Source organism: Hipposideros armiger, unplaced genomic scaffold (genome assembly GCF_001890085.2).
Source record: "Hipposideros armiger isolate ML-2016 unplaced genomic scaffold, ASM189008v1 scaffold_280, whole genome shotgun sequence".
NCBI classification, from domain to species: Eukaryota; Metazoa; Chordata; class Mammalia; order Chiroptera; family Hipposideridae; genus Hipposideros; species Hipposideros armiger.
The window spans coordinates 1,281,300-1,293,442 of NW_017731630.1; the positions used below are offsets into that span (position 1 = coordinate 1,281,300).

The 12,143-nt window shown below is 63.2% G+C and overlaps 1 protein-coding gene across 1 annotated transcript; it reads left to right on the top strand.

Moving 5' to 3' along the window:
* The first annotated feature begins 216 nt into the window (after window positions 1-216).
* GPR20 (G protein-coupled receptor 20) lies at window positions 217-10,319 on the top strand. The gene is made up of 2 exons (XM_019657822.1): window positions 217-279; window positions 8,842-10,319. The coding sequence occupies exon 2, from the start codon at window positions 8,872-8,874 to the stop codon at window positions 9,946-9,948; it is 1,077 nt and encodes a 358-aa protein (XP_019513367.1). The 5' UTR covers window positions 217-279; window positions 8,842-8,871; the 3' UTR covers window positions 9,949-10,319.
* The last annotated feature ends 1,824 nt before the right edge of the window (window positions 10,320-12,143 follow it).

Sequence of the window (12,143 nt, forward strand, 5' to 3'; positions counted from 1 at the left end):
TGCAGGCCCCGAGCTCCTCCCCCAGGGCCCTAGAACCAGGCTCTTCCAGGGGGCCGTGGGGAGGGGGGGAGAACAGGGAACCGAGCCGCCACGCCCCCGCCACGCCCCCACCCCGCCCCCACCCCTGCTGCCTTTGCCCAAAAGGAGACCCGGGCGCCGGCCTGACGTCAGGCCCCAGGAAGGCGCTTCTGGGCGGCCTGACCGAGTAGCCACAGAGCTGCCCCTGGAGGCTCAGGCAGCGCGGGCTCCGTCTCCAGCCACCGGGTGGGCGAAGGCGAGGTGAGTCCTCGAGGGCGGGCCTGGCCTCCCTAGCTGGTCAGTGCCAGTGTCCTTTCTCCCCAGGCGGGCAGCGGGAGGGAGAGACGGCCGATAACTGCAGAAGGGGCTTTGCGGTCCCGCCCAGTGGGGAGCCATTGTAGAGGTGGGAAAACTGAGCCCCAGGGCAGGGCCGTTAAAGCCGGCCAGGCTGGGTGCGGAGAGGGGGAGGGGGCGCTCCCAAGGGCTCCCGCGGTGCCCCTCCTGCCGCAGCCCCACCTGTGCTGCTGGGCCCCGACCCCCTGCTCTGGATTTCGTACATCCATTCATTCACGCGCACAGCACTACCGGTGACCGTCCGCTGGGTGCCCAAAGCTGGCCTTGATTTCCCCACTGTCCAGGCACGAGGCGGGGGGACCCCAGAGGCACTTGAGCTCTGGGACCTCGGCCACCTCCTTCTCCCGGGCTGGGGCAGGGCTGGGGGTTGAGGGGTTCGTGGAGACAGGTCCTGTGGGGGGGCACACCCCCGTGGAGGGCCAGACTTGCCACTCCACAGCTCAGGCTTTATGCTCCAGCCCCGCCCTTCCCCCACCCTTTTAGGGGTGGGGAAACTGAGGCTCAGGCCCGCCGGCCTAACCCCCAGCATGGACCTTGGAGTCTGGCTCTCGCCTGGCTCTCGCTGGCTGTAACTGCCCTGTGAGAAGGAACACTGTCCCGAGGGGGGCAGGCAGGCGGGTTGGGAACTGGCCTGTGGCCAGGGCGCTGAGCAGGACAGACAAGGAGCAGCTGTGCAGCCTTGGGCAGAACTGGGAACGGAAGGGGTGGACGGGATGGACGGGATGGCGGCTGCACTCATAGCCCTGAGGCAGGCCGCCGGACCTGTCCACTGGCCCCCAGATTCTCCTGCCAGAGGGTCACCCAGGGCCACCTCCCCTCCAGGAGCTTCCTGGCCGTGTGGCCCAGGCAAGCTGCTCCCCCGGCCTCTGACCCCTTCTCTGTGCAGCAGGCCGTGGTGGACTCTTATGGTGCAGGCAGTGCGGTCCACAGGGCAGAGCTCAGACCTCGGCTCCTCACCCCCAGCTGGGTGACTCAGACATACCTCTTAACCTCGCTGTACCTCAGTTTCCTCACAGGCAAAATGGGGCTGGCAGCACCCACTTGGGGGATCTGGGGAGGGATCAATGAGACCCTGGAAGAAGTCACCTTGGAGACAACAATGAATCGTAGAGTTCCAGCTCTGCCCCAGGGGAAGGGTGTCCAGGGTGCCAGGAGGCCAGAGGAGCTCAGGGGGGACTGTGTGGGGTGGTGACATGGGCTCAAGGGCCTTCAGCAGGTGACACAGGCAGAGACGGCATGCCAGGCAGAGGGCCCAGCTCATGCGAAGACGGAGTACTGGGCTGAGGGCCCATCAGGAGAAGGAGCAGGCAGAGGCCAGGCAGGTGCAGCCGGGACCCCGTCCTGCTGCCCCTAGAGAGGCTGGGCTGGTAGACGGGGGAGGCGTTCAGCCGCCGCCATGGTCAAGATGAAGTGAGGAATGAGTCAGGGTGGCACAGGGTGTTGTCTGAGCACCCACAGGACCCCCAGTACGACAATGCTTGGGGCTGCCCCTCCCCGGGAAACTTGCATTTCACCCGACAGTAAAATGAGAGACAGCGTCAGCTGCGACAGAGCCCAGGTGCTCTTCTGACAGCACTCCACCCACGCCCACAAGTGACCCCGCTCCCCCAGCTGGGTGACAGGCGCTCTGGCCAGGACGGGGACCTAGATTCCAGCCGGCACCACCTGGGGCCTGCTGGGTGACCCACAGCCAGCCTGCTCCCGCTTGGGGGGGTCTCAAACGCCCAGCTACCCAATCAATAATGGCTATTTTGGCCATAGAAGGCCATGAGGGCCACCCCGCCGGCGGCCTGGGCACACACGGGTACTCTGTGTCCGAGAACCTCCTTGTGCACAAACCCCAGGCTTAGAGATGCCCGTCCACCTGGCCTGGGCCCACCCCTGCCTGGACCTGGGAGCAGATGGACCTGGCTTTGATTCCCAGCTCCACAAATTTCACGCTGTGTGACCTTGAGCATGTCGCTCACCTCTCTGGGCCTCTGCTTCCTCGTCTGCAGAACCCAGGACTGCAGAGTGTCCAGCAGGGCGCCTGGCCCACAGCAGATGCTCCGAGCCTCTTGGTCCGGGAAAGGCTGAGCCTGTCCTCCATGCCTGCCCCTCCCAGCCCTGGTGCGGCCACTGCAGGCAGCACATGGGATCCAGGCCAAACTCGCAGGCAGCCACCTGTTGCCCCATTGCTGAGGCCAGGCTCCCCTGCGGTCCCCTATGTGGCAGGGAGGGCAGCAGCCAGGCTGCAGAATTGGCGCCTGCTCCGTAGCTGGGCAGCCGCAGAGGACACACAGGGATGGGGGTGGGGGGCTCCCGGAGGAGCCAAGGAGTGGTCAGGACACACCCCCACCTTGGCTGCCAAGGTGGGGAGGTCAGCAAGGCTCAGGTTTCCCCTGGGGTCTGTGGGCAGGTCCCAGCACCCTGTGCCTCGGGGGGGTCTTGGCCTTGCATTGCTGGGCACACAGCAAGCTGTGAGTGGAGGCAGCGGGGCACAGCCCCTCATAAGTTGGTATGGCTGTAAGGCTGGATAGAGCGGGGGCCCCAAGAGGGGACAGGATCAAATGACTCAGGAAAGATTCCCATTCTTCCCTTTGGGAAGATTCCTGGGTTTGAGAGCTTCACAAAGCTCTGAGAAGTCCTGCGCTGAGCACCCTGGGTGCCCGGGCCTCCCCCCAAAAATGGGCAGATGGGCCCAGGTAGGAACTCTGTTCAGGTGGAGAAACCACAAGCTTCCAGCACTATAATTATTACTGTTCCCCTTTTGTGGGGGACATCTGATATCTCTCACACACTCCACCCAGCACTCCAGTCACTCTGCCAGATTTCAGTCATTGGTTTGCTCCGTTATTCACTCAACAAACATGACGCCCAGCATCACAGGTGAAGGAACTAAGGCTCTGAGACTTGAATCAAAAACAGTTCATGAGCAGCAGAGGCAAGGCGAGGGAAATGAGTGGGTGGGCTTCCCAGAGGAGACGTCAACCCTGCTCAGCTGGAGGACCAATTCAAAGTGAGGCTGGAGCTGAGGGTGGAGGCTAATTCCAGGCCAGGTGGGGAGAGCACTGAACGCCAGGGTGAGAAATGGGCCTCACCTTGTGGCCTTGACAGGGCTCACGCACGTTCATCAGCCAAAGAAAGATGAGTGCCACTCTGTGACCAGGCCGTCTGGGTGCTGGAGGAACCGATGGAGTGCTGCCCTTCCCTCCCTTCCCCCAGCCCCAGCCCCAGCAGCCTCACCCTCACGATGCTCCCAGTCCGGCGGGGGAGGCAGACTCTTGGTCACATGCAGCAGCACAGTGGGGCAAAGCTCCAAAAAGCCTGTGATGTGCGGGCTCCAGGTCTGCACATGGCGTGGGGTGGGGGCTGCCCTCACCATGCACGATGCCACAGCAAACGGCACCCGACCCCTCCACCCTTCCCCACCCCCCCACCTCCGGGCACTCCCGGGCACTCCCACACCAGGTGCAGCCTCAAGTGCCCCAAGGCTGGTGTGATTGGCAGGGCTGGGTCATGAAGTTCCCCCCCACCCCTGTGACTAATCACTGTAGCCTGGGGGAGCTTCTGGGGGAGAGGGAGCCTGGAGCTCAGGTTGCAGGAGCTCAAGCCCGAGGCTAGAGAAGGGAGCAGGGCCAAGCCGCTGAAGGACTTCATTCCGCCAATGGTGGAGGGAGGCCGGGCAGTCCTGCCCGCAGGTCTGCGAGGGCTTCCTCCTACCCTCAGAAGCACTGGGCCTGGGTCTTGCCCCGGCCTCTCAGCCCCTAGGATTCGACCATCATCCCTCTGCCCTCCTCCCTGGAAGAACCTTCTAGAACAGTCTTAAGGGCTTGTGCCTGGAGGTCCAGAGACACGGGCAGCTGCCCGGCAGCCGAAGCTGTTCCAGGAGGCGCAGGATGTTCAGACTGGGGAGCACTGCGGAGCTGGACGTGCCCGCAGAGCCTTCTGCCTATCGTGCAGCTGGGGAGACTGAGGCCCGGGGCCTGGGCAGGTGGAGGAAATCCTGACCCTGCCTCCGAGACACCTCATTTCGTCTGAGATACACGGGAGGGGGGAAAGGGAAGGGAGACACAGGCCCCCAGAGCTAAAAGCTAGTGGCGGGGAGGAAGGCAGCTGGCTGGTGGGGGCTGACGGGGTGCTCAGCTGGCGCCCCTGCCTCCTCCTCTCCCACAGCTGCACACCAGCTGTTCAGCCCCACCCAGGACCAAAACTCACCCACTCTACAAGGCCTGGCCCATGCCCACCCCTGCTGGTCCTGCTGCCCTTCTCCAGAGGCGCCCCCCTTTTCTTAATCCCCTCCCTTGTTCATATTTGGCCCTGTCTCCCATCCCCCACCCACCAAAACCCCCTCAGCGCCCTTCCAGTGCCACCTCTGGACGATGCATCAGTACAGCCTCAGAGGCGGGTTCTAACTCTGCCCACTTGACAGCTGAGGAAACCGAGGCTCAGAGACTAAGGTCACAGTCTGAGATGAAACCAGGACGCTCTCTGGTTACACTCCAGTCACCCCCCACCCCACTGACCTGAGCCCCAGACAGCAGACTGCACCCCTGTTCCGAGTGTGGATGGGTGGAGCCGGCTGGGGCAGTGGGCAGTGGGCAGTGCCTGGCTGGTGAGGAGTGACAAGCCTCCCAACGCCGTGCCAGGCACCACAAGGATACAGCTCCTGCCCACTGGGCTCCGCCAGCTGGCCCCAGCTTCAGAGTCTGTTCCACCTTAGCCAGACACGGGCACCTGCCAGGAAGCGGGAAACGGGGCTTAAACTGGCTCCCAGGACAATGCCCTGCCACCACCCCTCAGACTGGCTCCCAAGACTGTTCCTCCTCCCTCAGACGGCTCCCGGGGCAGGGTCATGCCTCCCCGCCTCAGGCTGTGGAAAATACCAGTGACCCCACTTAGCAAATGAAGAACAAGGCTCACTGACCTGGCCAAGGTCCCGACAGAGCCAGACTTAAACCTGGGTCTCGGGGACTCTGCTTGCTCACCACTGGGGCCCAGCTGAGGGTCAGGTCCGTGGCTCCCCGCTCAGACCGGGGCACGGGGGGGGGGGCGGTAGGCCTGGCCCAGGCTGTCGCCACAGAGGAGCAGAACTTTTCTCCTCTTCCCCCCTCATTCCAGGCTGTAGTTAGAAGCCAATCGGGAGGGAGGCACGTGGGGAGTGGGTGCCCCATGCGCTGCCAGCAGAGGGGGCTGCTTTCCTAGGGGACCCACCTGCCCTTTCAGGACCGAGGACCTGGCTGCAGGTTCACCCCAGATAGACGCGGGTTTGAGTCCTAGTCTGTCGCTCCCAGAGCCTCAGTTTCCCCATGTGTAAATGAAGGCGGCCTGTAGGCCAGACGGGGAGGAGTTACAACGGGCTCTTCACAGAAGCCACCGCCATGAGTCCCCTGGGAAACTGCAGGGAGAAGGCGCTGTCATTGCATCACAGGCGGGGAGACAGGCTCAGAGTGACATGTCCGCTGGTTCCTGGTATTGTTCAAACCCTCTCCACAACACCCGTGGCCTGGCCATTGCTGGCTGTGACAGCCCCACACCGCCTGGGCCCCATCTTCAATGGGAACGTGGCCAGTGGGAGAGGGGCCAGGGGCACGCAAGGTGGAGGAGACGCACAGGGCATGCTGAGAACGTGGACGGGCACACGCTCGACTAAGGCAGATTCAGGGGTGCGTAGGGGGCCGTCCTGTGGGGTGAGGAGGAGGAGGAGGTGAGGCAGTGGAGCCCAGTGGGGAAAACGAGGCCCACAGCAGGAGTGACCTTCCGGAGGCCATGTGGGGGCAGGCAGGAGGGGCCCGCTCAGCCCAGACCCTCCCAGCCTGGCCCCTTCCCGCCCCCGAGAGGAGAGAGCCCACGAGGGTGGGTTTCCAGGGCCGTCAGCAGGCCCAGCCCCCGGGGCCAAGCACGGGCCTGCAGTCTCACCGTTTCCGCTCCTTATCCTTCAGAACGGAAGGGGCCGTGAGGAGATGCCCCCGACAGGGGTCCTTGAATAATTAAATCAGTATGAATCACTGTGAGAGGGGAGGGGAATAGATGGGTATGGGTGGCACCCATCTATGGGTGGGTGACACCCATGGGGTAGGGTGTCGGGTCTTAGAGAGCGAGCGAGCCCCATACTCGGCAGAGAATAGGGGAAGAGATGGGGGTGTGAAAATTCAGGTGAGGGCCCAGGCTGAGGCCAGGATCAGGGCTCAGAGTGTGACCTGGGTTTGCTTTCAAAGCGTGGCAGAGATCTAGGCTCATTGTGTCCCTGGGATCAGGGCTCAGAGTGTGACGGGGAACTAATCTCATTGTGTCCCTGGGATCAGGGCTCAGACTGTGAACAGGATCAGGACTCACAGATATCAAAGTTCATCATGTTACGGAGATCAGGCCTCAGCTTTGTTTGGGATCAGGGTTCAGACTCGGAGCTGAGAATCAGCGTGTGCTTGGCTGACATCTCTCTCTTCACCTCTGGGACGTTCTAAGCATCCTGTGTATCCCCCCGCCCCCCGGCAGCCCTGGCCTGGACCCCCAGCACCTTGATTGAGTTGCAGGCCAGCATACAAGGCTGGCTCTGGGGAGTTTTCTGGGAAGGCAGGATCCCTGCGGCCAGCGTCATCCTGGGCCTTTCTCCCAGAGGAAACTTTCTGTGATGTTTATTATTTGTCTCTGATGGTGACACTGAAGCCGGCCTAGTGCAGACACATCGGAAAACTGAAAAGCATGTAGAAAGGAGTCCAAAAACTGTTTGCCCTGTGTCCTCTGGGCCGGCTCCTGGCCTCCCGTGCTTTGCCACGCATGGTTTTTCCATAGTAGAGAAGGGACACGTTGGGTGATAGCCCTCTCCTTCCCGGGGACCTTCTATCACCCATGCCTCAGACGACGAGGCGCACAGCGCTGATGTGAGGGGTTCCCAGCCCCATGCCCTTGCCTCATCGCCCACCCTCGCCGCCCCCTCACGCCCACAGAAGTTCTCTCCCTGCCCAGATGTCCCTAGCTCCCTAGCTGCACCCGTCAACCCTGTATGTTAGGGCCAGGAGTAACCAGCAGAAGGTAGCCCACCCAGAGGCCTGGGCCTGCGTATGCTGGGGGTGACTGGAGGGGCTGGTCACAGGCCTGGGCGGCTCCTGACCCCACCCTGCAGCCTCAGGGGTACAGAGGCACAGGCTCAGCTGGGTGACCTTGGGCAGGCGCTGACCCTTCTAAGCCCAAGGATGGAGGCGGCTGCCTGCCCTGCCCAGGCCTCCCTCCTGGCCAGCTTGGGACCTGAGCCTCAGCTAGTGCCCAGACCCCCGCCAGGCTGTGCATTTGGTTCCCCGCCACAGGCAGGACTGAGTCCCTGCTCCACAGGGTAGAAACTGCCAGCGGGAGCCTGTTGCCAGAGGCCATGCAGCCGGCCGGGGGTGTGGGCAGTGTCTGTCCTGTTCACAGCAGATGCCCCATTTACCTCATCACCAGGAGGGGGAGAGGTCTTCCCTCCTCCCCCTGAAGGTGGGGGAGGGCACGCTGTGGTCCCTCCTCCCTGTTGCTCTCCAAAGCCTTCTCCTTTCTCCTGAAAAAGCCGAAAATGTCCTTATTTGGAGGATCAGCCCAGCCGGGGTGGGGCTGAGGGGCCGTTAACCCTTCATTTATAAATAAAGGGATAAATCTCAGCAAGTTAAACAGCTCAGCAGGAACATAAACAGTGGGCAGCCCCCGCCCAGCCCCCAACCCGCACCCACCACAGTGTCTGGGCCACCAGGACTGGATGGGCGTGAGCACAGCGTTTATTTAACTCACACCCACTCAGGCCCCGCTGCCCCTGGGACCTGGCTCCAGCCTCCAAGACAAGGGTGCTTGCCTCTCAGGGCTGGGAGGGAGCTGGGGTGCCCACGGAGGCTTGTTCTCAGCCCCCCATCCCTGCCCCTTGGGAAAAGCCCCTTGTGAGGACCCTCATCCAGGGTGCCAGGCTTGGAGGACGTGAGAGCCAATGGGTGGCCTAGAGGACAGGGGTCGTGACGCACGGGCCTGGGGTCAGTGCGATGGGGTGAGCATCTGAGTAGGGTGACCACGGGCCAGGCTCTGTCTGAGCAGAACGCTAGCCTATCTCGCACCACCTATGTGCTGGGTGCTGCTGCGCTCAGTTAATCCTCACAGCGCCTCAGTCCCAGCCGTCTAGGTTAGGACACGAGGCACAGAGAGGCTAAGTGAGTTGCCTGAGGTTGCACAGAGTAAGGCAGGAAGCAGACTCGGAGCTGAACCACCGCACCCTGGGCCCTACCCTCCTACCTGGGCCGCACCCATCACCTTTGTCTTCTCTCTAAGTCCTGGTGATGGTTCTGCGCAGCGTCAAGGGTTTTCCTCTCCTGCTACAGGGAGGAGCAGGCTCAGAGCCCTCGTCTTCTGCCAAAGCGCCACATGGCAAGTGCCAGGGCCGGGCCAGGCAGAGGCGCTCGGTGGGCAGACCAGCCAGGTCCAGCCTGCAGGCAGGGCTCAAATACCCCCAGGGTAACCCCATCTCTGTCCTCCCAGGCGCGGGGCGTGTGCCTGCCCGCCTCCATCATGCCCTCCGTGTCGCCCACGGGGCCCCCGACCACGGCCTCCAACGCCACAGCGACGGTCACGGCGTGGGCCAACCTCAGCGTGCCGGAGCGGCCCCTGTTCCACCTGTTCGCCCTGCTGGACGAGGAGCTCCACGCCACCTTCCCGCGCCTGTGGGTGGCGCTCATGGTGGTGCACGGCGTCATCTCCCTGGCGGGGCTGGTGCTCAACGGGCTGGCGCTCTACGTCTTCTGCTGCCGCACGCGGGCCAAGACGCCGTCGGTCATCTACACCATCAACCTGGTGGTGACCGACCTGCTGGTGGGCCTGTCCCTGCCCACGCGCTTCGCCGTCTTCTACGGCACGCGGGGCTGCCTGCGCTGCGCCTTCCCGCACGTCTTCGGCTACTTCCTCAACATGCACTGCTCCGTGCTCTTCCTCACCTGCATCTGCGTGGACCGCTACCTGGCCATCGTGCGGCCCGAGGGCGCCCACCGCTGGCGCCAGCCCGCCTGCGCCAGGGCCACGTGCGCCCTCGTGTGGCTGGCGGCGGGCGCCGTGACCCTGTCCGTGCTGGGCGTGGCGGCCGGCGGCGGGCCCTGCTGCCGCATCTTCGCGCTGACCGTGCTGGAGTTCCTGCTGCCGCTGCTGGTCATCAGCGTGTTCACCGGCCGCATCGTGTGCGCGCTGTCGCGGCCGGGCCTGCAGCAGGGCCGCCAGCGCCGCGTGCGGGCCGTGCAGCTGCTGCTCACCGTGCTCGTCATCTTCCTGGTCTGCTTCACGCCCTTCCACGCGCGCCAGGTGGCCGTGGCGCTGTGGCCCGACCTGCCGGGCAGCTCCAGCCTTGTGGCCTACCACGTGGCCGTGACCCTCAGCAGCCTCAACAGCTGCATGGACCCCATCGTCTACTGCTTCGTCACCAGCGGCTTCCAGGCCACCGTCCGCGGCCTCTTCCGCCGGCGTGACACGGAGTGCGAGCCCGGCGTCGGCGACGTGGTCAGCGCGCGCAAGAGCTCCAAGAGCTCGGGCCACTGCCACATCCTTAGCGCCGGCCCCCGCGCCCTCACACAGGCCCTGACCAACGGGCCTGAGGCGTAGTCTGCAAGGGGGCCAGACGGCAGGCCGGCTCTGCGTGGGTGGCACATCGGGTTCACCTTGATCGATTGGTGATGGCTGCCCAGAGCCCCAGCGAGAGATTGCGAGGCCGCTGTGCTTCGGTTGATTAGCAATGTCTGCCACAGGCTCCAGGGGGGGTCTGGTGGTCTGAATGCTGATTATTGGCTAGCCCTGGCGTATATATTGTGTCCATTGAAAACGCAGAGGGGTACCCAGGAAGGAGTGCCTTCTTACCTGGGCCATTCTGTCCCCAGAAAGAGGTCCTTGGAAAAAGAGACAAAGATTTTTTTTAGGTACTGGGGACTCCAAGGAGAGTTAAAAAGTCAACTTGAAGAGGTGACCTCCCCACCACCCCTACCCCACAGAGAACAAGGACAGGAAGGAAATGTCAGGGGACACAGGGTTGCATGAGTGACATGAAGCGTTCGGTGCAGGACCCGCACCCGGGGCGTCCATGAATCACATAGTAAGACTGCACAGTGCCCAGGGGCTGCCTTGCTCTGAGCCAGTAGTTGGATATTTGGGGTGAAACCTGAACCTACAACCACCCCACAAAGGCGATTTCCTACCCTCCGCAGTGCGGGAGGGTTTACGCACCAAGTATGGGTGCCACGGCCAGGCAACGGCTGGGTCAGAATCGGCCCCACTTCCTTCAGCACCCCGTGCCTGTCCCATGGAAACTGCTCCCCTTCCCAAGCCCCCACTCCAGGAATGGTCTCAGAAGACCCTGCCTGCTGCCCCAGGAAGATGGCAGGGCTCATGGCCCTCTCCTATTGATGAGAAAGCCAAGGGCAGACACATAGCAGCTGAAACCCAGGCCTGCCGGCCCGAGGTCGCCATCCCCACACTCAGAGCTCTTTGTTCTCCCCTCGGGGAAGAGCTCTGACCAGTGGCTCTCACCTGGCTCATCCTGTCCCCCGCCTTTTCTGGGGAGGCAGCATTTCTCTGGCCAGGACTCCAGGATTGCCTCTGTGTGCCTCTGGTCCCCACGTCTGCAATCCAACCATCCAACCTGGGTTCCTTGGAGGTGAAGGACCCCCCGGGCCAGGGGGAGCCTTCCACCATTCAAGCTTCAGAGGGTGGCTACCTGTCTTCTGGGGCCAGGGCAGGAATCGGGGGCCGACCTCGCGCCCCTGAGAACTCAGTCTGATGGCCCCCTATGCAGAACCCTCACTAGAAGGGCCTAGGTGCCCCCCCATCTCCACTCCTGTCCTTTGCAACTGGAGGGGTAGGGGGTCTGGGGACTGGGCCCCTGCACTCCCACAGATGCTTGGCCTGCTTCCTCCTCCGGGGTCCCAGAGGCCAGGCCAGGACTGTCCGGGTCCCGGAGGGGCAGGGTGTGAGGCCTCTGCACCCCCTCCTCATGGCCTCCCTTCCAGGTTTTCCAGAAGCCCGAGTGACGTGAGATGCCATGTGTATTTATATCTGATATAAACAGTCTCCTTAACCAGAAGTCCTCATCCTAAATTAAACCTGTTTATCCCCTTGGTGCCCTCAACTCAGCTGGTGGGCAGGGGTCGCCATGGGGCACTGAGCCAGGCGGGGGCCTATGTGTGCCGCCCTCCACTCAGCTGTCCTGTGGACAGGCAGGGGCTCCCCAGGAGAGGCTGTGGTGGTGGGTTCGCTGATGGGCAGGTTTGGGGCCTCCCGGGGGATGGAGGGGATGCAGGTGGCAGGCTGTGGGCTGGGTGTGGGTGCAGTAGCTGGGGGCACAGACCTGCAGAGTGATGGGTCCTCACCCCATCCTGGGCCCGCTCCACCTGCCCGGGGAGAAGATATGGATGTGGGCAAGGCAGTCAGAAAGCCCACAGTGTCCTGTCATATCACCAAAGGTATGTTTTGGAGGGAGAGGGAGGGGATGGGTCAGTCAGCCAACACCCGAGGGAGAGGGCGGGACTGTGGCACTACTTGTGGGCTTACAAAGCGCCACTGTCCCTTTCTCTGAACCTCCCTATAAGCCTGGGAGGTCAGGACTGTCACCCCCATTTCACAAATGGGGAAACTGGAGGTCTGGGTACCCAGGAGACTCTCAGACCTTGGCCCCCAGCCCCCAGTTCCAGCCTCACACACAGATGGGTCTCTGTCCTCAGCCCAGGGAAGAGCTGGGGCGGTGGGGGATGGCGTTGGCTGGAGGGGTTCATCACTCTCGCTGTCTGGCACCCTCTGAGGCCGGAGGC

What these genes read in the sequence shown, in the direction of transcription:
- GPR20 (XM_019657822.1), top strand. Translation starts at nt 8,872, where the DNA reads ATGCCCTCCGTGTCGCCCACGGGGCCCCCGACCACGGCCTCCAACGCC.